The 26,054-nt window shown below is 44.7% G+C and overlaps 3 protein-coding genes across 3 annotated transcripts; 1 reads left to right on the top strand and 2 right to left on the bottom strand.

Annotated features, from left to right (window-relative positions):
• Positions 1-829: 829 nt before the first annotated feature.
• On the bottom strand, positions 830-5,016 carry LOC311353542 (NAD-dependent protein deacylase sirtuin-5, mitochondrial-like). The gene is made up of 9 exons (XM_084473460.1): positions 4,924-5,016; positions 4,448-4,558; positions 4,186-4,319; positions 3,598-3,823; positions 3,386-3,473; positions 3,234-3,287; positions 3,023-3,146; positions 2,267-2,382; positions 830-2,187 (listed from the first exon to the last, which is right to left on the bottom strand). Exons 2-9 carry the CDS (start codon positions 4,548-4,550, stop codon positions 2,115-2,117), a joined length of 918 nt encoding a protein of 305 aa, XP_084329586.1. The 5' UTR covers positions 4,551-4,558; positions 4,924-5,016; the 3' UTR covers positions 830-2,114.
• A 6,652-nt stretch (positions 5,017-11,668) lies between these two features.
• phactr1 (phosphatase and actin regulator 1) lies at positions 11,669-20,807 on the top strand (the record flags this gene model as incomplete). The annotated part of the gene is made up of 13 exons (XM_084473366.1): positions 11,669-11,948; positions 13,039-13,203; positions 15,134-15,214; positions 15,379-15,501; positions 15,795-16,001; positions 16,293-16,527; positions 17,484-17,686; positions 18,123-18,279; positions 18,740-18,795; positions 18,914-18,972; positions 19,532-19,672; positions 19,769-19,845; positions 20,711-20,807. The coding sequence occupies 13 exons, from the start codon at positions 11,669-11,671 to the stop codon at positions 20,724-20,726; spliced, it is 1,800 nt and encodes a 599-aa protein (XP_084329492.1). The 3' UTR covers positions 20,727-20,807.
• Positions 20,808-21,998: 1,191 nt separating this feature from the next.
• Positions 21,999-25,607, bottom strand: tbc1d7 (TBC1 domain family, member 7). The gene is made up of 8 exons (XM_084473423.1): positions 25,321-25,607; positions 24,764-24,877; positions 24,521-24,601; positions 24,174-24,364; positions 23,544-23,681; positions 23,172-23,317; positions 22,717-22,846; positions 21,999-22,622 (listed from the first exon to the last, which is right to left on the bottom strand). Exons 2-8 carry the CDS (start codon positions 24,873-24,875, stop codon positions 22,536-22,538), a joined length of 885 nt encoding a protein of 294 aa, XP_084329549.1. The 5' UTR covers positions 24,876-24,877; positions 25,321-25,607; the 3' UTR covers positions 21,999-22,535.
• Positions 25,608-26,054: the final 447 nt, after the last annotated feature.

The following is a 26,054-nucleotide window of genomic DNA, read 5'->3' as shown; positions in this document are numbered from 1 at the left end:
CTAAACCAGTTTATTCATGGGAAAACAGACATGCTGCCATATGTGCACGTATGTCCCTGATCAGTCATCTTCTGGTGCCTCCTTTTTTTGCCCTCTCCTTTCCCTTTCTTCTCCTCTAAACCTGAACTTTCTCTCTGACAGGTCTGGGCAGTGCCACTCAGATTGGTGTGAAATCCCCGCTTAACAGGCGGGAAATGGGCTATGTTATTTTTGGAGCACCGTCATAGGGGACCGTTAGACCATCAGCCCCTCTCTAATGAGCAGGGTGATGGGAGGGGTCGGGTGAAGGTGGAGGAGGAGGTTGAGGAGGAGTTGATGGCGGGCGCACGGGGGCTACACACAGACGACGCATATACACATGTGACCGCAGAGATGAGAGAAGGCACGGAGAGGGACAATGTGACTGGTGGCCAAGCAAGCAGATTAGACGGACAGAGGGTCTGTAACGGCAGAGAGGGAATGTGGGTTTGCATTCGCAGGCGTTTGATTCCCCCCTGGACCCCTTTTAGAATTGCTTATTGATAGTAACCTGATTGGACAAAAGTCAGTGCAAATGTGCATTTATACCACTGGGCTGACTGCGTTGAGTCAACAGGACGGGACCGAGCCTGTATACCTAGTACACACAGTTCAACCTCAGCTTGAGATGATAAGGCAGACAGTGTTAAAACAATCCAATTTGGTTGTTTCACAAATGCAGAAAATGATCACCAATTGATTGCCAGGTTATACTCATTATTAATGGTTAATTATTTTAAAGTCCCTATGGGTAATCATTTTTAGAAAACGCACACAGCTGTAGACACGATTTAATGAGTCTGGCTTATGTAACAAGAATTGTTTATTTAATTTAGGCTCCATGTTTTTTTTTTCTTTTCTTCTTTTCTTCTTCAGTGTGTTTTTTCATTTGAACAAGTAACTCAAAAGATGGCTTAACTTTTCCCAGGCTAAACCTTCAAAGTACAGGGATCCAGAGCGATATAACAAAGATAGGCTAAACACTGCCCCCTACTGTCAGTTTAACACCAATAAGCTAAACACTGACCCCTACTGTCAAAGCAGTACAATGCTGTTTGATTTACATTGGCACAAAACCCTCTTTAAAATGTTTAAATTGTATGCTGTATGCTGAAGCTTGCGCATGAACACATTCTGTCACTTTACAACTGCTGGATCTGTTCTGCACACACACAGAAACATATGCCAATGTGCTAAATCTTCTAAGTAAGACCACCCAAATATTCTGGTTTAATCAATGACTAAATACAAAGGCTTTGTATTTCTGTTATTTTAAACAACATAATTACTGTGATCACTAGGGATGGGTATCGAAAACCGGTTCTTGTTGAGAACCGGTTCCGACTGTTTTGATTCCTTGGAATCGTTTGCCAGTTTTGCAAATGATTCCCTTATCGATTCCGAGCGGGCGCGAATGACGTATTTGCCACAGAATAACTTATCTTGTATTGTATGTTGTTAATTTCTACATACAAGAATATTTATTTTATTATTATTATACCTCAAGACAGTTTGTAAAGTCATCATGTTACTTCTAACTGAACTAAAGTTGATTCTAATTGACCTGTTTGTTCTCCTTTTTTCCAAATGAGAATCGATAAGAGAATCGATAAAGAACCGAATCGTTTAGCAGAATCGAAAATGGAATCGGAATCGCAAAAATCTTATCAATACCCATCCCTAGTGATCACCCTACTAAAAACATTGTTGTTACTTAATTGAGCTTGAACAGCCAAAGCACTGGTTTGGATAAAACATCAAGCCGATGTTGCTAATCAATGCAACATGTGTCATGTTTTGTTTCCGTCTTTCTTAGGTTTGGTTTGGATGTCTGGTATATGGTATAAGTGCCGTAAAGTGAAATCCATTCAACATGTGCTGTACGAATCAGGCATGAGGTATGGACAGGTAGTGACAGTTCCCCAGGGCAATCAACACCAAAATGTTGGATTCTCCATAAAGAAAAATCTAGATTTAAGATGAGCCGTTAACGTGGATCATAGCACCCACCGCCATAAAAAAATAACTGAAAATAAATGGGAAAATACATTCATTGTTATGGTTGGTCGGTGTGTAAAGTGACCGGTAGCCAGGCCTCAATTTGCCTCAGACTGGTGGGGAGCAAGAGCAGCAGGCAGAGTGGTCCCACAGGGGCCATGGAAGTGGAACCTACAACAGTGAACAACATAACAATCTATAAGTGACACAACCGCTCTAACACAATCTAATGGCTTGAATTGAGACTCACTGAAATGCCATGGTGGCCGGTGTGTGCTCCATGTTGAACTCGGCCACAGGGACACCTCTGGCTGCAATTTGTGGGGCAAACATGGCCGCCGGATAGACTATGGAAGACGTGCCAACCTGCAGGGCACAACGTCCAGGGCAACGCGGTGAGATGGTCACAGTACTAGATGAGATGCATATCTACCATTAACTATTCAGTCATTTAGCAGTTTCTTTCAACGTGTGTTACTGAGGGTCCCGCAAAATACAATTATAGAAAAAAGTATAGCCCACGGGCCATATTTTTATTGCATTCTTGCAGTAATAATTGTGTTTAAAGGGGGCACTGGAACTCATTGCTCAACCACTGCAAGTGTATTCATCTTTTGTTTACCGTTGGTATATGAGGTGGTCCCCGAGAGGTCTTGGACAGTTTAGTGGTACATCTAAACTCAAAGGTTGGGAACCAGTGATTTAGCAGCAGTTCAAACAAAAGGGAGTTGTAGTGAATTCAGAAACACATTGCTAAGGTGCAAGGCGTCCTGCTCAAAGAGGCCTACAGGCTGTGTACGCTGAGGGTCAAACTGTCTGCTTCTGCATGATGTAAAATACTGGATGAACACCCTAGCCACCAACTAGTCTACAATGCCCATATTTATTGTTTACTGTAAACATCCTAATGGCGCAAGAAAGTTTACCAAAAGTTCACACAAAGGGGGAAAAACATGTCATGAGCGCTTAAAAGAACATGGTCCTCTTCCACCTCAAATGAGCTCACCACAAGGCAGAGATCACAGCAGTCCAGCTCTTCCTCCACTCTCTGTAGAATGTCAGAGTCCAGACTCTCTCCGAACCACACCACAGCAGGTCTGAGCAGACCGCGGCACTCTGCCTCCTCACACCTGGACCACACCCTCACACCCACATTCATATACACGTGTGTATTGTAATGTACAGCTATGAACCGTTAGAACATGTGTATACACTACCGTGGCAGGTCATTCACAGGGATCGCAGCGTCGTCAGTGTTGGGGTCAGGGGCACTGGGCAGACAGAGTGGAAAGGTTAGCAGAGGCTCCCAAAACCCAGGACGTCCCCATGTTGATCTGATTCGAGTGGAGAAAAAAAAAAACCCACTTACCCTTTGCCCTCCAGGGCAGCACAGATGGGGCTCTTGTGGTTGGCTGATTCATGGCCACAGCTCATGCAGCGCGTTTTAAATAAACTCCCTGGATTGATGGGAACAAAGAAAACCCATCAGTCGAGAGAGAGAGAGAGAGAGAGAGAGAGAGAGAGAGAGAGAGAGAGAGAGAGAGAGAGAGAGAGAGAGAGAGAGAGAGAGAGAGAGCTCACCATGAAGTTCCAGGACGTCTTTGGAGCCACCCCGCCGGTGTAGTTCGTCGATGTTCTGGGTGACTAGGGTGACCTTGCGGCCCTCTGTGCAGAGCCTCTCTTGGCACTCTGCGATGGCCCGGTGGGCCGCGTTGGGGGTCTTGGTCAGCATGACCTCTCGGCGGTGGTGGTAGAACTCCCAGACCCGCGAGGGGTTCCTGGAGAAGGCCTCGGGGGTGGCCAGGTGCTGATGGGGTAGCGGGAGGTAGCGAAGGACGACAGACGCAAGATGGAGAGATAACATGATGAATAGGAAAGAGGAGGTGTATTTAAACATGCTAATGCGTGATTATATTATTGGAGCTTATGTTGAAAATATTATTATTATGGGGTCAGAGTTCTTAAGCACACAGGTTAATTGGGTTACTGTTTGCCAAGTTGTAAAAATCTTTGCGTCCATGGCCCAATCTCACCACAACCCAGTGACTTAATTGTCCCCACCGGATCACTAAAAGCGTTCATAACGGACTGGAAAGCTCGATTTTCATACGAGACACTGGAAAAGTGTACCCAGATCAGTAGGTTCAAACTTGTTCGATGGTGGCTTACCTGTGCTTGCCACTTCCTCCAGTAGCCGCCTGCACCTCTAAAGGTGGGGACCCCACTCTCAGCACTCACCCCTGCTCCGGTCAATATCGCTACATGCTTGGCCTTCGAGAATATCTCCCTGAACGCCGCCAAATCTAACACATAAACGCATCACACAAACAGCAGCAGAGCATAGCAGTTCATTTATCAAATAAAGTCGTACATTCCACAACACCAGTGGACATGAACGTGTACAGCAAAAGGGTTGATACAGACACCGTACCTGAACTAGGGTGGCTCATGTCTTGATCACCCCAGGGTGTCTTAGCCGGGACCAAAAGGCCACGTGCTGCCGTGGCTCTACAGTAGAGGTGTCGGACGAGCATTGGATTCACTGTGGTGGAGAGTGATATTGATAGGTCGTTTGGATTCACTGTGGTGGAGAGTGATATTTATAGGTCGTGACCGCTGGGTGTCGTTTGGAAGGACAACGGGACACTTGTCACTCGACCTAAGCTGAGCAAACACGGTCATATAAAGTTTAAGGCCATTCACTACTTCGTGGGGATTCCGCACACTGGTGGAGGACCATTGAATGTTACAAGTTGATAGCAACCTTTTGCTAACGTAAGAAGCTAGGTGGCTGATAACAACAACAGTAGCGTTGGCAAGAAATGAGAGTGAAATGAAACGCTTGCATGTATTAATATATGAATGCCATTCAAAAATGTTATACCTTGGTTTGTCAAATAAAATTACCTTTGCAGATTCCCTTGCTGATGTTGTTTTCCGAAGGAAAACGGATATGTTTCGGTTCAGGCAATTGAACCAATCCAAGCCGAAAGCGATGGAATTAACAACTCCGCTTGCTCAAGCAAACATATATGTGGCCACCTGGTGGCGGTGTTTCTCTATGATACAATTATTGTCAAATCATTCAAGAGTTTTACGCTTTATTAATTTAAAACTTACACAATTTACTTAAAATGCATCGCTATCCATGTTCAGACAATCGTTATTTATTTATATGTTATGAAGGAGGCTATCGAAATGTAAGTAATCGAATGCAGGACATTCGATTACACCCCCCCCCCCCCCCCCCCTCTCTCTCTCTCCTCTCTCTCTCTCTCTCTCTCTCTCTCTCTCTCTCTCTCTCTCTCTCTCCCTTTATTCCTCTCCTGTCACTCGCTCCAGTCCTCCCCCCTATTCCCAACATCATCTCATCATCATATAGCCCGCCCTTCCTATACCGTCTGCCCGGCTGCATGTGTGTGCGTGTGGCGGCGCCTTATCTCGCGCAGTCCCGCCGTTCGTTCAGCCTGTGGTCGCCGCCCGCTTTGCCGAATATGGCGGCGGCTCCAGAAGACGGGGTGGACCGTAGACCGATTCGGAGGGTTCGGTCCAAGAGTGATACGCCTTATATCAACGAGGCGAGGATCTCTCTGCACCTGGAGACAGGTAGGGCACCAGGATGAGCACGCATGACACCCGTTCTGTCAGCGGCGGCTGTGTAGTCCCGAAAAACGTCTGCGATGGAAAACCCATTTCGTTCCGTTTTGGACGTTTCGGTGTTGCCGAATTGAGTTCGGTTGACACATAGAAACATGACTGTGACACAGCGTGCAGGTCTGACGTTATTGTCGGTGCTGCAGAGCTGCGCCTTTGTGACTACGCTACACAGTGACTCATGCATTGTGAGATCTATTTTTTTTTTTTGCACAGCTCTTCAAATAGACATTGGCATGTTTTATGTAAGGGACATTGGGCTAAAGGTTTGGCCTATACACCTGCTATCCATCCCGACCAAAGGCTACAGTGAAAGTGACGCGAACGATAAGTTATTGTCTCTCTTTGTTGCCATGGCCACCACCATGCTATGTTGTCTTTTAAGGAAGAATAAAGTATGGAAATAATAGGTATTCTATTTTGATTAGGACCGCGGTTTGCTGTTTATACAATGCCCTAATATAACAATGCCCTGGGTCAGTTCTCTGAGGATGAGAGCAACGCCGAGTCACGTGCGGAGCTGTCCACAATGCATCGGTGCTGAAAATGGAACCGCGCAGAGAACGCTGACAAACCGTCGATGCACACGTACATCCTTACCAACTCAGAGCATTTACGTTCGATTGTAACCCTAAAACAATACTGTGATTACAGTGTAAAAACTCGCCATGGGATATTTATAGCCATGAAATAGGTAGGCTATAGCTCTCCATATCAAACTCTTCCCAACTGTTAATGTTATATGCTTCCAGAGTTCCTTTCTTGGTCAAATAAATCATGCAAAAATAGCTGTCGCCATTAAGCTGCTTGAGAGCCAAGCTAAGCCATTTTTAAAACAGGCCCTGGTGATATAATTCCTGAACCTTTATTAAGTAGGCCTATACCATTTATCAGGAATCAGGTTTGATTGGACAGAGCTTACATATCACACGCATGCAGCTTTCTCCAACAGCCCTCTTTGGCCTATTCAAGCCCTGTGAATCAGTCCTCACATCCTCCCACACATCATCACTCTCTATTGTCCAGGCTTTCAGTAGCTCCACGAAATCCCATAGCATTACACTATTAGACAACACGATACTCTGAATGGACCTCTTGCGCCCAATTCACTATCAGCCTGGGATTAAAGATGGGTTTTCCTATGACGTTTGTCCATACACAACAGGCAGATCATCTCCAAACAATAAAAATATGATCAATGTAGGTGTTGCTTGTTGTGTTCCCTCTCCACCTTGCCTCCGTTCATGTTGGGCCAATGGTATAATTCCACTGTCTAGCTGTTGGGGCTTATTCAGAGTTTATTCTGTCACCATCACCGAAACCATAGACCCACCCACTCCCTTGTTTACCATACATGCTGTTAGTGTAGCTGCTGCCCTTTTGCATAAACCCATCCCACTCTTTTCTTTGATGTGTGCTGATGTTGTCATTCACAGTGCACACACACACACACACACACACACACACACACACACACACACACACACACACACATACAGACACACACACACACACACACACACACACACACACACACACACACATGCATACAGACACACACATGCATACACACACACACACACACACACACACACACACACACACACACACACACACACACACACACACACATACAGACAGACACAACCACACACATACACACACACACACACACACACACACACACACACGTATACACACACACAGGGTCATCCGGGGTCAGTGTGGGCGTATGTGTGTGTGTGCGTGTGTGTTGCTCTGTTGTTGAGCATGACCTGCAAACCCTAAATAGGACAAAAGATTTCCGTTTGGTTTTTCCAAATATGTGAAATCAGCTCACAATCTGCCACAACGTTATGCATTGTTCACTACTACACAATTAATCATGGTATTGATCAACAAAGGATGTCATCATAATATCAACTCGGAAAGTCTTCCAATTTGTGTACACAAAAAACAACAATCACGTTGCTAACGATGCTCTCATCCAAACAATGATCTTACTAACCCCCCCCCCAAACACACACACACACACACACACACACACACACACACACACACACACATCACTGGCAGAGGGTAGGCATAGAAGTGGCCGATGATTGTGGAGTGGGGGATGATAAATAGAGAGAGACAGTAACACAGACTAGAGAGAGACTAAGAGACTAGAACACTGGTCAAATATGTGTTTGTGTGTAAGTGTGTATGTGTGTGTGTGTGTGTGTGTGTGTGTGTGTGTGTGTGTGTGTGTTGTGTATGTGTGTGTGTGTGTGTGTGTGTGTGTGTGTGTGTGTGTGTGTGTGTGTGTGTGTGTGTGTGTGTGTGTGTGTGTGTGCACCACATGTGTTTGTTTGTTTGTGTGTGTGTGTGTGTGTGTGTGTGTGTGTGTGTGGTTAAGCTCACAGGCTATATCATGCATATTCATTTCATCCACTGTCCTCTGTCCTTTGCCCTGAAAAATGATGCGTCCTGTATCCAGGAGCCAGACTTTGAACAGAGAGCAGCCTGGTACGGAATACCAAAGCAGACGCAGGAAGTTGAACACTTACTTAAGTACTTAATCTGCCCTACTGCCTCCCACTTGAAGCTACCACTGCTGGTTTAGTGGGAGGGAAAAGGTAGAGGGAGGTGTGTACATTTTTAACAAAAAAAGCTGGTCCTTGTCTGCCAGAAAAACACCTCAGCCAACAGAGGCTTATGAGTAATTGAAACCCCAATTTCTCTCTCTCTGTCTGTCTGTCTGTCTGTCTGTCTGTCTGTCTGTCTGTCTGTCTGTCTGTCTCTCTCTCTCTCTCTCTCTCTCTCTCTCTGTCTGTCTCTAGTCATCGTGTTAGTAGGATGTCACAGTATCTCTGTTGTACCGGGTGGTGCCAATCACCTATCACAACTTATCAGCTGTCAGCATAAAGGTGTTCCGGGGACATGCAGGAGACGGAAAGTGAAGAGAGAGAGAGAGAGAAAGAGAGAGAGAAAGAGAGAGAGAGAGAGCGAGAGGGGGGTAGGAGGAGGAAAAGGACAGGGAGGTGAAGGAGAGAACCCATGACTCACTTGCATGTGATTTTCCAAGTCTCACACGCACACATTTTTTTCACACTCAGGCATACACACACACACACACACACACACACACACACACTCACACACACACACACACACACACATATACACACTCAGGCACACACACACACACACACACACATATACACACACAGGCAAACACATACACGCGCCCCCCCACACCACCGCCCCCTATCCTAGGGCTCTGTGCTCTTGTCTCTTAGTATTAATGCAGCAGCCAGAGGCAGGAGGCGGAGCAGCGTTGTGGGCGGTACACATTAACTCAAGAGTATGCAGTAAAAGTAGTGAAGGAGATGAAGGAAAGGTGAAGTGAACTTTGGAAAAAGGTGAGAAGCAAAACAATGCATGGATATCAGTTGGTAAATGCCTAACCTACTGGGGCAGTAGCGTTGGGTTGTTCACCAGGAGCCCGTGTAGGCTATCTCTGACTCTCTGGTGCAGCTGGTCCCTATCTGAGTCCACTAAGGGGCAGGTTGTTAAGTCCAGGAGTGAGGCACAAGGCTTACCCCCCTGCCGTGGAGCCAATTAGAGAGAACCTTCCCGAAAAGGCTGCATGCTCCTCTCTACTTCCGTCTATTTTTGATGCTTCAAGAGAAGAATAGTTCACATATGTCTTTCCGCTTCGTCAGTGTGTCTACTTAAGAATCAAGACTCTTCAATAGCTAGCAAGATGAGTCAGTCAGCATGATTTGATCTGTTTGAGAGAGGGGTTTAGTTAGTGAGAGGAAGTTTAAAGGCTAACTGGAGTCCATTTGGAACTTAGAATGACAGCTCCACACTGTCTCAATAGCAGACCAGGGCATTCATTTCGCGGCGGGCCCCCTACTATATCTCTGTCAGCTTCTGGCTCTCGGGTTAAGATGCTAAATTAACAACACCATTCAGACACAGGGAGAATTAATGGCTTGCACTCATGCAGACCAACGGTAAAGACCGGAGTGGGAATAGGAGTCTGAAGCAGACGTACCAGCCGTGTTCAGTGGGGCAAGGTAACCTGTCTCGCTGCTCTTTGAAGAAGTAACTATAGAAGGTCATCATGACAGCAACTCTGTGAGAGTGTATACCTGACCATTCAGCCTTGCTAATCGATAATCAATAGAATTCCATGACGCATGTTTGGCCAACCCTGATGTTTCCCCTGCACTGAACAGTAAATAAGCGTTAACCCCGACGAATGAATAGCCTGGTGAGTCAAGCTGCAACTGTGGTGCTGCTATCGAGCCACGCTTTTCCAAATGGTCAGTACAGTCAGCTTTATAGTGGCGTTGACACCAGACCATCCCAGACACATGAACCCCCTCACCCACCGGGCTTGGCTGGTTGTCAGGGCCCTGCGTGGAGCAGGGCTGCGCGTGTGACTGAATGTGTGTCACTATGCTCTCACTTAATGAATGACATGTCGTGGTGAACCACTGCGCCATGGAGCGGTGTGGTTTGTGTCCGTTGGCTTTTTCTGACTTTCTCTTTTTTTAACCTCTATCATCTCTCCCCTTCAAATGAACCTCACTGGGCACCATGTTTTTCCCGCTCTATGCTATATCGCCTTATAAACACACTGCTTTGAGTTATGTTTGAGTGTGTATGTTCATGAGATGGTTCCCCTGTGCACGTGTATGTACATTATAGTAACTCACTCTGTACATATGCCTGGCTTTTTATTTTTATTTTGTGCATGATTGTCTGAGAAACTGTAGTTCTATCGATCAGAATCCCACACACTTATGCCCACCGTTTCTCGGATCTTGCTCGTCCTTCGTATTTATGGACGCAGCAACACCTGAAGAAGGCTATTGATCCACGCTTCATCAAAATGGGGTGGAGAGACAGGTGTACTGGTGGAGAAGATGACTCACTCATCTTGTTTAGATGGTAAACCAAGACTACTACAAGGCTTGACCCGTTGTCAAATACAGATACAACTGCCTTTGACTCAAACATCCAGCCACCTTAGCAATCCCGCCACATCCTTGAGCTGTGAACAAAGCCTTCAGTATATACTGCACATCTGTATGTATGAATAACTCCAGGTTTAGTATTTTTCCCTTTGCATGTTCTCTGATGTCTCAAACTAACTGCGGCCCAACACAGAGAAAGGGGTGCTTTCACACTCAGAGCGTGTTCCCAACTCTTTCATCTTGTGATATGCAGCACTGTCACTGCCATGGTTCAGTCCACGTGGAATTGAAGAGGCTGCTCCTTGTCTTGATCACTGTCATGTAAAACACATGCAAACATATGCATACTATTTGTACAATAATTACACCTATATATTGAACCTCATCTCTTATGGCACGGACAGATTCCTTTATTTACTTTTGTTGTTTTTTCGGACATTCAAATGTATTAAGGCTATTTGGGAAATAAAATGTAATAAGCATTATTGTGCTATGTGAAAAATGACATGACAAGATTTATCATAATGAGGCTGTGCTTTGGATATGGCGGTGGCGATATAATACACCTCACCTAATACACCTAATACACCGGGTTAACTTTCTGCCTGCATAGTCATCTCTAACACGCGACTACCATCTGCTGGTAAAGATGCGTAATTGCAGTGCTTTGATAATGGTTTTGTAGAACAACAATGTTGTATTGCAATTGTTAGGCATCCAGCTATGTTGTGTGGTGATGATATCCGAGAGCCATATATTGGCTCTCGGATGTTATATATAACATATTTATTAATTGAATATAAGTCAGTGTTACCTACACGTTTATGTGTAGTTCATAATTTAGAATATCAACACAGTATATTGTCCCAATGCGCTACAAACCCATTGGCTGACGTCAGTAATCTATGCACAATAGCGAGCTTGGATTGGAGCGGACCCTAGGGTCCACTCCGTTTCAACCCTCCCTCCAACAGGGGTGACGGGATTATCATAAACGGGTCGCCAAACCCTAGTTCATTGCTAATATGGCGGGTATTGGAAGTGATGTTATGCGTCCATGGTATGAATTAGGATCTCCGATCGATGCGTGTTCTCCATCAGTTTTCACGTCAGAAGAGAAACCGAAGAAAAAACGAGGGTTTTGCCTGGTTCGTATGAAATCTCGTAAGCAGCAACAACAACAACAACATCAAGAGCCACAACCCACTGCAAATAACAACAACGTGCCGTTCAATATCCACTGCCAGATAGGCAAAGAGATAAAGCACATATGCAACAAATGCCGTAGCGCGGACCCGTTGGAAGGTGAGGGAAATTAAGTTGAATATCCATCCGTAATGTGCAGACAGAGACTTTTTCCATCTCTCGGTGACCGCTCCCTTGATCATTACCTCAGCCTTGCCACCTAAACTGTTAACATGCACTTCTGTACAGCAAAGACGCAGCAGTGGGCACTGAGAATACATTAGGCGACCTGCTGTAGGCTCTCTATAATGACGCCCTAGTATTCACATACCCGTTTCCAATTTTACTTTGCGTAGTGCGGTTTTAACATTTTTCAGTAATCCTATTTCATCTACAGGTCCCCTTCCTTAGTCGACTATTCCCAGGGAAGTGTCGTTTGATAAAAGTACAATATAATAATACCATGCAAGGGATCTGAGTGTAGAGTGGATGTGAAGTTTTGACAGAACTGACCGTTGCGTTATATATATGCGTTATATAGTAACACATTCGGTCTCTTGTTTTGGTTCACACTGGCCCAAGCCAATCCAATTAGATTTCCAAATTCGAAGTAAACTGGTCTATAAATATTGTACAAGTAAACACTGCTTTTGCACCAGCAGTAGGCCTATGTGGCTGTCTTTTCAGGGCCCTGGTGTAGTGGTAGCAAGGTTGGCGTAATGGGAACTGCAGTAAACCTTAAAATGGAAAAATATACTATATGCTTTATGGAATGAACAGTGTGATTACTTTAGAAGCTGTTGGTCCTTTCCAGCAAGCAGCCAAAGGAAATAAAGTCAGTAGGAGAGTGGAGAAGGCACAACATGAGCAATTGAGAGCAATTGACAAATGCATTCCCTTGCTTCTCTATCTCTCTGTCCTCTCCACTGACTCTTCAATGGAGGAATGAGCTTGCAGTCAACACCAGGGCAGTTTAATCTTGACTGTTATTATCCATTTGTTATCAACATTGTTTGGGGACTTTAATGTACAGTGGCTTTTAACACGACAACAAACGTAGGTATTGCAACCTCAAAGACACGCTGTGCGAAACCAGCGGCCCAATGAGGTCATGTAATGTGATTTGTGCTCACTGGGTTGTGTTTAGATTAATTGGATTAGAGGGGTAGATTCTCTTTAATCCTCAAGCTGTGTGTTTGTGTGTGTGTAGCTGAAGAGGTGGAGCGGCTGGCGGCCATGCGCTCGGACTCCCTGGTGCCGGGGACGCACACGCCTCCCATTCGCCGGCGGAGCAAATTCGCCAACCTGGGGCGCCTGTTCAAGCCCTGGAAGTGGAGGAAGAAGAAGAGCGAGAAGTTCAGGCAGACCTCTGCTGGTGAGTGACGCTGCAGCACACGCTGCTGGGCACGACCACGCCTCTCACTCCGCTCTCAAGGGGACACGGTACTTCACAATAAGTAGTTTTTTGTTGTTTTTTTATTGCTGGCTGAGACTGAAGGATTTTTTTTTGCGGACAAACTTGTTTTAAAACAGTTTAAGTTTGGCCACTGAACATTCCCTTTAGTTAGGAACAGTAGGTTCTTTGTGGAGACAGGGGAAATCAGATCAAAATGAATCACGCCTGCCTTGCTTTTCTGACTTATCGCAAACAATGTTGGCATTGCTGCCATCTGCAGAGATTTTGTCAAGAGACAATATCTTTGAGGTGCAAGAAGTGCCCAAAAATATGTTTGGCAAACGTATTTTCTGCAATAAAGTGTGAAATGTGTCTGTCACTTCCTCCTCTCTCCTCTCCTCTCCTGTCTCCTCTCCTCTCCTCTCCTTGCCTCTCTTCTCCTCTCTTCTCCTCTCCTCTCCTCTCCTCTCCTGTCTCCTCTCCTCTCCTCTCCTGTCTCCTCTCCTCTCCTCTCCTCTTCTCTCCTCTCCTCGCCTCTCTTCTCCTCTCCTCTCTTCTCTTCTCCTCTCCTCTTTGACCCATCTTGGGTCAAGGCTCCATCGCTGTGTTCCACTACAACCGCCGTCTGCGCCCTAATCTTAATCCTATGGAATATGAATGTCTTATTGCCGCTTTCGGAGCTGGTGCGGTAATGAGGCTGAGTTGATGAATGGGAGATAATAAAGCTTCCCATGCTGACAGTGCGGAGAGGAGAGGAGTGGAGGGGGAAGGTGGCTGCAAGGCGACTGCAGACCCAGAGAACCAGTGTTCATGAGGACCATATAATGTAAGGAAGGATCAGCAGTGTTGGTGGTGGCTCTCCCAGGTCAGCTCCTGGTTCTGCACATATAAACCCAACAGATCGCACAGGCCAGGCTAAGTTCCCACTGGACTGCCCTATTGTTAAGCAGGAGGGGGATTAGCCTCTATATATGTCACACAGCGCACAAAGGTTGTGGTTTAAAAAAAATACCTTTTTCTCTTTGTTTGAAATGTACAGGTCATGGGTATGTTATTGCTTTATAATCTGTTATTTGAGCACAGGAAATATTTGAAAGAGAAGGAAGCCTTGTATATCTATGGATGGATGGAGGGATGGACATTCTGAATAATATAATAATTTTCAACTACAGTTGAGCTCCATAGGCTTTAGCAGCTTCATCGTTGCCATAATTCTATTTATATAATTGAGAGATAGTGTCACAGGCTCATTTGGTCCTTCCTTGCGGAGCCTGTCAATAATGGATGTACAAACATACAGATATGACGTGCTGACGCACATTATCCCGATGCGTATGTGATTGCCGAGCTCTAACCTACGTCACGTTGTGAAGCTAAAGATACTTTTGGTGTTGTTTCGTGTCAGGGAGGAAGCAGAACTCTCTTTCATCTCTTTAGTGCCTTATGTAGATTCTGTCAGAGCTACCCATATACGGTCACATTGTATGAACACATTATTGTCATAGCAGCAGCTCCCAGTATGCTACTTGTGTCTTAAGGTCACCTCTTAACTCGATCACAAAGGGCACAATAAAAATTAAAGAAACACAAAGGCCTTCAGCTGGAACTTATTTTGGCAAGCCAAGTTTGTCACACATAATGCAGAATGACTAGATTATAATGCCCAAGTACTGTTAAAAGTTAAATGTTTGAATACTTGTCATCTTTTAGTTTTTGTTTCTCTGAACGCTCAGCGCCTGATTTGAACATGAAGTGCGTGAGATGGTCTAACCTGACCTCTGGTTTTACAAAGGACACAAGAGTCGTGCATCCATCATATGTAGACAGAGCTGTAACTATGCTTTGCATATAATATATGTAGCTCGTTGATTGTCTATTGACCTTTGCCTGTCCTGTACATCTCCCCCAGTGTTGGAGAGGAAGATGTCCACTCGCCAGAGCAGAGAGGAGCTGATCAAGAAAGGTGTACTGAAGGAGGTTTACGAGAAAGGTGAGAGGTCAAGGGGAGGAGATCAGGAAAAAATGGATGGCAAGGGTTTTATTGCTTTCACTTATTATTTGTATTCACAAAGAATTCTTTGTATTCACTCATTCTTTCCCTTCACTCATTCTTTCCCTTCGCTCCATATGGCGTGTCTCCTCTCTCCCGGGTAGAGGGTGCTGGTGCAGCGGTGCGAGAGGAGGTGAAGATGGAGAACGGCCATTCCTCTCCACTCCTGGGGGCTGTCCCAGAGGGGGAGCGGGCGGAGCAGATGGAGGGAGCGGCCGTGGCCAGCGGTAGGCTTGTATAAGTATTCATTCGAAGATGGGATTGCTTCCTCTCATCTTAAAGAAAAGTCAGGCGCTTCCTCTCCCAAGATCGACAGCAGCAGCCACAGGAAGTTACGAAGAGAATTTGAGTTCTGATTAAATTTATAGGTGATTCGACGTACCACTGTAATTAATGAAGTACAGCTCTGCCGTAAGCGTAATCAACTATGACTTAAGATCAAACTGGGGGTTTGTGTGTTGAGTTGTTCTTCAAAGTGCAATGGCTTCCAAAAACGATTATTATTTGTTTTTCTATTCAGCCACAGGGGAGCTGCCGATGCCCGCGGAGGGCTTCACCAAACACGACAACAGCCAGAAGCCCGGCCAGTCTGCCCCCGTCAAGAAGGTCACCATGTTCGCGCCCAACGACGTCACCGAGTCCATGCCACCAAAACCTACCACATTCCACAAACAGCCGCCAGCTCCACCGCCCAAACCCTTCAACAGGCTGCCCAACCACATGACCGGTGAGCCCGCGTCAAGGTCATCGTTGTCACATGCTCCTCAATTGAATCATTGTCCTGAATCGTCTCTACTTGAATGAAATTGTGGCTTCCTGAGCGGTGGACATGCACAAGTAGCAAGTTAGTGAGGGTTAAAGATGAAGGAAAATGTGTACATGTAACGAACTGTATATCTAAGTTAGGTTATTCTCATGGGTTTTCCAAGAGTGTGTGTGTGCGTGTGTGTGCATGCGTGTGTGGAGACGAAGAGCACCGCCTTAGTAAACCCCCCCCCCCGGCTCTCTCTGGGTACAGACGGCGCCCCCGTGAGGCTGCCCTGCATGTCCTCCAGGCTATCTCCTCCTCTACCTCCCAAGAAGCTCATGATCGCCGTGCCTGACTCATCGCCGATCGCCTTCCAGAAGTGCCACGTGCCGCTGGGCGGCCACTCCTTACAGTACGGCACCCTGCCGACCGCCCTGCACCCCCCCAGCCGCATCATAGAGGAGCTCAACAAGACCCTGGCCCTGACCATGCAGAGGTTCGAGAGGTAGGGGCCACACGTCCACCGCCGCCGCAATGCAACGGGGGCGCAAGATGAAAGCATCGCATCGCTGCAGTGGAGATTCTTGCTTCAGACACACAAGCAGGTGCAGTGTGATGTCACACAAGCAGGTGCAGTGTGATGTCACACAAGCAGGTGCAGTGTGATGTCACACAAACAGGTGCAGTGTGATGTCACACAAGCAGGTGCAGTGTGATGTCACACAAGCAGGTGCAGTGTGATGTCACACAAGCAGGTGCAGTGTGATGTCACACAAGCAGGTGCAGTGTGATGTCACACAAGCAGGTGCAGTGTGATGTCACAGCTGGCTCCCCGTAGCTGACCAACACATGACACGGTCGTGTAGTTTGGAGGGAGGTTTAGGCAGGTTGTAATCAGAAGGTTTAACCCTATGGCCGCCCTACTTTTACATTTGTAGTTTGGCACAAACAACAAAAATACTTGGAGACAAACCACACAAGCATATTTCTAAGGGCAGCCGTACTAGAAAACACAGTTTTCCTAAGTAACGGCCCATGTGAGTTCCGCTTTCACTCAAACATGTGCTCTCATTTGACCTTTGACCTAGGCCTGGGCAATAAAACAATGAATTATCGTATTGTGATAGACTTTTGATCAATATCAATATAAAACATGTTTAATAAATATCAATAAGAGACTGGACCACCGAATCTAGCAGCTGGGTTTGTTACACAAACACGGTTCCGTACTTATTTACAATATTTGAGTGGTTTTCATTGTTGTATCGACATTGGAGTATTTATCAATGAAGAACAGTGGAAGGTCGTATTAAGTGTTAAACAGAAGTGTTTACATCCAGCGTGGTGATTCCTAGTCTTTTTAGCTCATTAAAATGATCAATAGTTATTGAAATGGATCAATATGATCAAGTCATATCGTGATATGTCTTTCAGTCATATCGTCTCTGTCCCTATTCCCAGCTCCATGATGCACGCCGTGCCAACAGTGATGATCGATTGCGAGGACAATAAGGAAAACCTCCCAAACGAGGTGGACTACGGGGACCCGGGTTACAGAGACCAGGAGGACGAGGAGGACTACGACGAAGACGAGGAGGAGGAAGAGGACGAGGATGATGACGAAGAGGAGGATGATGAAGAGGAAGACGAGGCATTGTTTTCAAGTGAGTGTCGCTTTGTCTGTGTGTGTGTGTGTGTGTGTGTGTGTGTGTGTGTGTGTGTGTGCGGTGTCCTATCGAGATACAAGCGCTTTAGATAGCTTAGCCCTTTACCATGTATGTAGACTGTAATGAACACAATGAATGTGTAAACTGCGATCTGTACGTGAGTGAGTGTGAGTATGCACCGTCAAACCAAATTCTCAAAACTCGACAAGCAATGGGCTCTGCAGGTCATAACGAGAGCTGTGAATAATTGATTTTGAGGCCATTCCGTACACAAAGTGTTTTCTACTGAGCTCTGCGTGTTTCGTTCTGTGAAATGAGGGGAAAGTGGACAGTAGCCAGAAAGTAAACGCAAAAATTGCACCACCCAGTTCCCAGATCACTATTAGGGCGGTCTGATTTGCAGATCCTAATCATGGGTCCCTGGTGTGTGTAGGCTCGCTTGCAATGAAGGTGCTGAGGAAGGACTCGCTGGCCATCAAGCTGAGTAACCGACCGTCGCTGAGGGACCTGGAGGACAAGAACATCCTGCCCATGCTGTCAGACCAGCAGAGGCTGGAGTCCCGTCAGCAGATAGGCACAAAGCTCACCAGGTAGCACCAGGTTTATGGTCCTCACTGACACGGCCCCATAGTGATGTGAACACACTGATCCTAAATGAAAAGCTTTTTTACAACAACTGTCCTCGTGCACTGTAAAGAGATAGAGTGGTAGTGCACCAATAATCTTTTTTTGTTTGTCATGCTTGCTACTTAAGTTGGGGAATTTACACGTCCACTAAAAGTTAATTAGGGACCACTTTCCGGAAAACACCACTCTGAGTCATAATCCTTAAAAAGAATAATAAGTATAAAAAGATTTATTCTGGGGGATAGGAGAACACGAGAAACTGCAAAATATGTTCCATCATTCTCTTGGAGACAAACTGTGTTTAATTGTTGCTTTTAATTTGATTGTACAGCCGTTTATGAAGGACGCTATAAGATATTTTTTTGTATTTATTTAGTTTCTTTCTAAGAGACATGTCCTAACATAGACGTGTGCTTTATGCAGGCGGTTGAGTCAGCGGCCAACAGCAGATGAACTGGAACAGAGGAACATCCTCAAACGTGAGTATGACGGAGAGGGGGAACATGTCGGACTCACACTGGCTCCTGTATTCTCTATAGTGAACTCAATCTTTCTCTATCTTGGCCTCCCTCCCTCATGCACTCCCCCTCCCTCTAGCGCGCAATGAAATGGATGAAGAGGAGAAGAGGGAAATCAAGAGACACTTGACCCGAAAGGTAAATCGTGTTTAAGGGGCTAGCCTTTTTGATCCAGGTACACGCACGGTACACATATGGCATTGTTGGTGATCTGACTCCAGCCAGAACCACGCCCATGGTTGCCACGGAGACATGTTGGTCATCTGACTCCAGCCAGAACCACGCCCATGGTTGCCACGGAGACATGCGCTTGTCCTCGGTGACCGTCTGTTTGAAATACGATCTGTTATGTCTCATGTCATCGAGTGGTGTGAGAGGATTTCCTTCTTTGATTCTCGGATCCCTCCGGTCAGACGAGAAAATGTTAACCTCCGTGATGAGATTCACTCAACACACACACTACTAAACGCATTATTAGAGGAGGAAGTCACTAGCCGAAGTGTGTATCGTTGGGCTGATAGCAAATAACAAAATGAAAAGCAACTTTCAAGGTACTTCTTTTATTTGGCCGCCATCTGCTCAGTGTTGGATGCACCAGCTGGCCACCCAGGCCCCGCACACCGTGTGTCCTCGGCAGAGAGATGGCTCTCTCTTTCTCTCCACCTTAACAATTCACCTGCTCCTCCCCATCCCTCAGCTCAGCCAGAGGCCCACCGTGGAGGAGCTGCGGGAGGCTAAGATTCTGATCCGCTTCAGCGACTACGTGGAAGTGGCGGAGGCTCAGGACTACGACAGGCGGGCGGACAAGCCCTGGACACGGCTGACCGCGATGGATAAGGTCGAGGCCCATGCTCATTTATATACCTTTTGTATACGGTACACATGCACGTGAGTTGTGCAGAGAATTCATATTTCATTGTTTATTTTACACCAGGCTGCCATAAGGAAAGAGCTGAATGAGTTCAAAAGCACAGAGATGGAGGTGCACGAGTCCAGCCGTCACTTTACTAGGTAGGTATTCGTTTTTATGCTTCTGTCCTCATTGGGACTTTGACTGATCCTAAATGAAAAGCTTTTTTACAACAACTGTCCTCGTGCACTGTAAAGAGATAGAGACCTAATCTTTTTTTGTTTGTCATGCTTGCTACTTAAGTTGGGGAATTTACACGTCCACTAAAAGTTAATTAGGGAGATGAACTTGACCACTTTCCGGAAAACACCACTCTGAGTCATCATAATCCTTAAAAGGAATAATATAGTATAAAAAGATTTATTCTGCGGGATAGGAGAACAAGAGAAACGGAAAAATATGTTCCATCATTCTCAATCGTTCTCCCAAGCTACTCTCAGGGGCCCACTATGTTAGGGGTTTAGAGAAACACCAAGGCCATGACGCTGACCCCGGCCGCCTCAGGAACCAGAAGGATAGGACTCCTGGGCAGTGATGGAGATAGAGCTCAGGAATCGGCCAGCACAGGAATGTCAAAAAACAGCTCTGTACACATTCTCTGGATTCGGCGTTGGCTATATAGTTATTTTCCATCAAACCTGTGTTTAATTGTTGCTTTTAATTTGATTGTACAGCCTCAGGGAAATGATCGGTACAATACAGTTGGTCTGCTGCTTCCGGCGAAAAAGGCTTTTCCTTCGTGGTCGATTTCTATTGGCCGTGCACCCTAGCTCAAGCAAGTGTGACGTGGGATTTGGTGACATTTGAAAAGGCCTTGCTTAGTCCTATGGAACTCAATGTGCCAGTTTCTTCTAAAACCTTTATGACTGTCACCACTGCTCAGAACACATTTTTCTGAACTCTTAGGTTATAACTAAAACAGGGGTTTGCTTAGCCTTAAAGTGTTTACTCTACTTTTTCCTGCAGGTTTCATCGACCGTAAACTCCAACCCCTCCATGGCAGTATACTTTCCTACTCCCCTAATGCACCACAGTGGCTGGGCTGCTGCCCCTGGAATACGACCATCTTTTCTGGTGTCGACTGCTGACGCTGCCTGGAAAGGACTCTTTTTACTATGGTCGCCCACTCCTCCCTGTGTGCCAGTGCCACCACAGGAATGGATGACAGACGCATTAAAGAGACACACTGACACAGAAAAAATGGCTCCCCCAAACCTCCAACAGATTTTCATTGTAGTCATTGTTTATATGATTATGATGAAGGGGTGGGGTATTACTTTGCTGAATTGTTTTTCTGCAGAACTCTGCTATGCTGGACTACAGAAATTCTGATAAAAGTATTTGTGCCAATGTGGGGTTGGATAGGAGAAGAGTTCCTAATGCTGAGATTATTTTGGTTCCTTTTCTTTTTGCACCTTTCTGGTTCCCTGTCCAGACCAAACTCTTAGACGGACACTATTTGCCTTTGGCACATTTTAATTGTACTTGTATATGTGACACCCATTGAACAATACCATATATAAAATATCACAACTATATAGATCTTAAGGCAGCTGTACCACATCCACCACCTCTCCCAACAAGTCTTTTTTTTTACCCATTCACAATATTAGCAATAATCTTCGATTTTGTCTTTCTGCCTATTCTTGGGCTGCATTCAAGAGCTCAAACATTAGGATATTTCAGACAGCTTCGCTACCAGTTGGAAACCAAAGCACCACAAAATGCTGTGGCAGGTGTAATCTTGAGTGCATCCCAGAATAAGGGTTTGAGAGCTCCGCAATCCACTGTGTCACTGTGCCTACAGTCTCCTTTACAGGGATTAAACAATTGCCGACTGACTTTTCGCATTGGAAAGTTATCTGCTGTAACCTTGAATGCGAGAGAAAATGGGATTTTTTTTTGTATATATACCGTCTGCACGGCAAGACAATTCTTTGATAGTACCAACTAGGAATTCCCCAACAGCCATTTTTATTTGGCTGTTGATAGCGATCATGAGTCTTGCCAATATAATGTACTCATCCTTTACTTTTCTAATGGTTGGTAAAAGACAGATATTACACCACGAAGATGACCATGACAGAGGTTCCGAGAGGTTCTGTTTCCAAAAAGAACTTTAGTTGCTTTAAAGTTTGACATTCCTGCTGGTACTAGTTCTTGGTCTTTGCATAATCTCTGATACGATGCCTGGTTTCTGGATGATATCAAATGCAAATGTAATGCAACCCTGGCACTAATGAATACAGAAAAACCTGCCACCCTTTATTCAAATGTTGTTTACAGTACACTTACAGCTCAATTGACGGCTACCCGGTCTCATGAATGTGTACGAATGGGTGTGTGCTTGTGTGTAGAAGGGGTCAGTGATCTTACTGTACCTTGTACTACTTTTTAAATGTTTCGACAAATGTTATAGTTGTCAGAATTTTAACATATGTACATAAAGAAACCAGTTATCTTTAAAAAAAAAACAAAAAAAACACATTTTTGTATAGTGGGAAAAACTGCATGTGATTGTTAATTTATTGTAAGTCTTCTATAATGTATGCAGTTTCTTAAAGAATGAAACATAAAAACGAACACTGAATCCATGTCTGCATCCTTATGGTATTTTCCAACATTGGTGTTTTTGTCTTGAAGACCTCCGCGAATGAGCTGCAGAGTCAAGGGGCTTGTCTACTGCAGCCATGATGAGTTCTTAAGGCACGCCATCTCTTTCTCTTTAAAGCTGATAGTGGGTCTCGTAACGGCGAGCTTCTAGTCCTTTGGCACCTATAGGTCCACATGGTCATACAGAATGCATCGGCGTGCCGCAGTACTTGTGCCATAGGTCTATGGCTTTGGTCACGATGGCATCAGTGTTCTCTTGGGGTATCTGGAATTTTAAAAAAAAAGTTGCAGTTCAAATGAGATCGTGTGTACAATTATTATGTTTTGAAGTGCTAGCAATTCTACGGTGGTAAACTCACATTGCGCAGAAATTTCACCACAACCTCGGGCCGGTTCATGCCCATGAGAATGGTCTTGTAGCTGAGCAGAATCTCAAGACCAACAAACACCAGGATCTTACACGAGCCACTGATCACCTTGTCCCACACTCTTAGTTAAAACAACGACAAACAAGTGTAAATACATCATGCAGTCTTGGGCTTGGCAATACAGAAAAATGTATTACTATTTCTATTGGAGATTCTACAGAATATCTAAGTATCACGATATGCTTATGACCTCCAAATACAATTCTTAACATTGAGGGTCAATATGAATATTTGATTGGGGATTTTAAGGGAATATATTCTCATTGTAATTCCTTCGTTTAGACTGTATAACTAGCTTTCCTGATAAGTTGATATGTTCATTTCCTGACGAAGAATACCCTTCAAAGACATGACGATATTGAATTAGTGCCCAAAGGCACGCTTACCTTTGCAGGCTGGACTCTGGCAAGGTGCCAGCAAAGCAGCGGTTGAACCAGGGTCCGTAGGGCAGCTGGGCCAAGGCGCCCGTGGTCTTCAGACGGTTCAGGAGCCGGGGCTCCTCCTGGCTCAGGTAGTGCTGCAGACTCTTGGGCTGCACAGCGGTACTCATGCATGAGAAGTTAGGCAGTTATGCTAGCAAGACAGCTGAGGTAATCATAACACTACAGTCACTTTGAAAGCAGCCGAATGACCTATTTCTTCATATCTTTAATGAAGTCAATTTTTTTTTTTCTCGGAAACACAAACTTAAAAGGTATGAGCTAGACAATATCCCACATGACTTGGCAGTCTTACGTAGAGCGGTGTTTAGAACTTACGAGATGGGGTAACGAATCTCCAAATTTGGTGTTGAACTGACTGTGAAAACACTTTATTAACCAATAGCAATCCATAGGATCGACAACAATCTCCTCCATGGCTCTGCTAATAGACAGGAAGTCCTCATCTTCCTCCTCCTGAAACAGATTTGTTAAAATATCACAAAGTATATGATTATGAGGCATGTGATCAAATCATTTGTTTTGAGATTTGTGTCTAACTGCCTGACCTGTAGGCTGGTTGATGTGTTGAAAGGTTGAATCCTACAATGTTTTATGTGTATTTCTGAACACAATCGTTACTTGGGCTTTTCTAAAAGTTGTTGTATGTGTGAATCGGCTATATTGACATATTTCATATGTTTTCATTGTTAATTCAACAAGAATGTGTGCACATACAATACACATGGACCCTTTTTGTAAACTATTATGCTTTTTAAAAATACTTATAGATTATATAGATTACACAGGTTAATTCTTATTTCAAATAATGCCTTCAACCATATTTATTAGACTACTGCATATGTTCCCATGGCTGCAGCTTTATAATCCTGTTATAATATTTGACATCCAAGAGGTCGGAGCAATAGAAGTGTGCCACAGAAATAATTCAATTTTCTATTGTCCTACCATTGGAGGGATCTCGGACCGTCGTGGCAGAATTTGGCCCTCCAGCTGAAACATGCGCAGGTAGACCTCTGTGTTCGGAGTGGATGAATTTATGAACCTCATTGCCTCCAAGGCCTCGCGAATGTTCTCATACTGCTCCCTTCTGTATCCTCCCACCAGAGCATGCGAGTCGCTGTGCGGTGGCAGGATGCCTAGATTAACATTCAAATAGGATTAATCCTACTAGATTGTCAGCACTAAAATATTCAGTTAGCTAAGGTTAGCTAGGAGGATGTAATAATGCACAGATTGTGCATTGTACACAGTGGTGTTACATGGTTTAAAGATGTATGTATTGCATGTATTACCCAGCAAAACTTTCCACACATGGATCCTGTACATGGATGGGAGGGGAAACCTTTGGCTGAAAGTGCTCAGTTTCTCAACATCTGTCAAGAAGAAGGATACTTTTAAACCAAATGGATACATAGAAAGTTACACGATTAAGAACACTATAAAACAGTTAGCACAAACCAATTTCACTGTATGATAAAAGCCTGCTTCAGGCGATATTGTATTCAGAATGTTGTTGGTAAAGATCTGCTGTGTACCTAAAGGGTTGTCTTTCAGCAGAATCTCCAAAGATTTCTTTTCCTCCACTCCTCGAAAGCCCACCTTTTCGTAATACGCAGAGCGAAAATTTCTCTGGGGGTCGTCAGCCATATCTGGACAATGAATGACAATACCACAACGTTTCGTATTATCATAGTACAGTGCATAGAATTATAAGGCTAAGACTTTATTAATGTCGCAGTTAATGACTGCACCTTCCCTTTTGTATTGAACTAGGTAGAACACATTGCGATTTGACATCTCTTTTGCAAGGGTGACCTGGTCAAGGGAGAAGTATAGCACAGAAGCATCTCTGTCTAGCGTTTCATAAATACAACATAACAGGGTTAGATAGAATTGATTAGGCTGATTATGATTACTTTTCTCCAAGATTGCATTAAGCTGAAGCACGTATATATTCCTTTAGTCCTGCCACAGTACTGTAGTTAGACAGCTGTCATGTGTCAAAGTTAGGGCTTAGGTTTTTACAAAGCAATCGAAATCCCATTGTGCTGATAATAATCACAATATAGTAGGTCCTATAAAATGGTCTTACCTTTTATTGTGGTTTGTAATACAATCTTTCCAGTTGGGTGTTTTCCTCGGCTTTGGTCAACCGGCCTGCAAGTGCCTTTAGGTAGCAAGAGCTCATTCAACAAGCTGACAGCATAACCTGGTACTGCATGTATCACTGCTAAACTCTGATTCAACGCATAGAAATGTAGAAAACATGCGACTATATTCAATTGAACGAGAAATAGGACACCACGTAATAATACATCCAGACCGTTGATGTTCCACACGACTCAAACAAACTTGGCGTAGACTGACCTACTGTTTTTCTTAATAAAAAAGGCTGCCAAAATAAAGGTCTTCTTCTTTTTGATCATTGGCGCTGACCACACCAGCTTTAAGGTGCACTACCGCCACCTACTGGACAGGAATGTTGGTCAGTAGTGTGCGGTATGCGAAAATGCATTTCCTGCAGAAAATGCGGTGACTAAGTGAGGTTGAAAATATGTTTTAGTAAAGCCACTTAGTTTAAGATGTAAAGAAATGTTAAATGGCTTAAATCAAGTGAAGGGATGTCAACATAGTCTAAATGGAGTAGGCCTAAACAATGTCAACATGTACACATCTACACCATTTAAAAAAATGTAAAATGGTTGTAAACAAATAAAGTGTAATAAAGAGTAATAAAGAGTTAAACAAATAGCTAATGTGTTTGAATACATTTTAGATAAAATATAGAATAGCTGAGCTGTTCTGTTGGAAATTTCCAGCTCAACT

The sequence above is a fragment of the Micromesistius poutassou genome (genome assembly GCF_964030765.1).
Source record: "Micromesistius poutassou genome assembly, chromosome: 9".
In the NCBI taxonomy this organism is placed as follows: domain Eukaryota; kingdom Metazoa; phylum Chordata; class Actinopteri; order Gadiformes; family Gadidae; genus Micromesistius; species Micromesistius poutassou.
The sequence above is the reverse complement of the archived record's forward strand: the minus strand, read 5'-3'. Positions and strand labels throughout refer to the sequence as shown.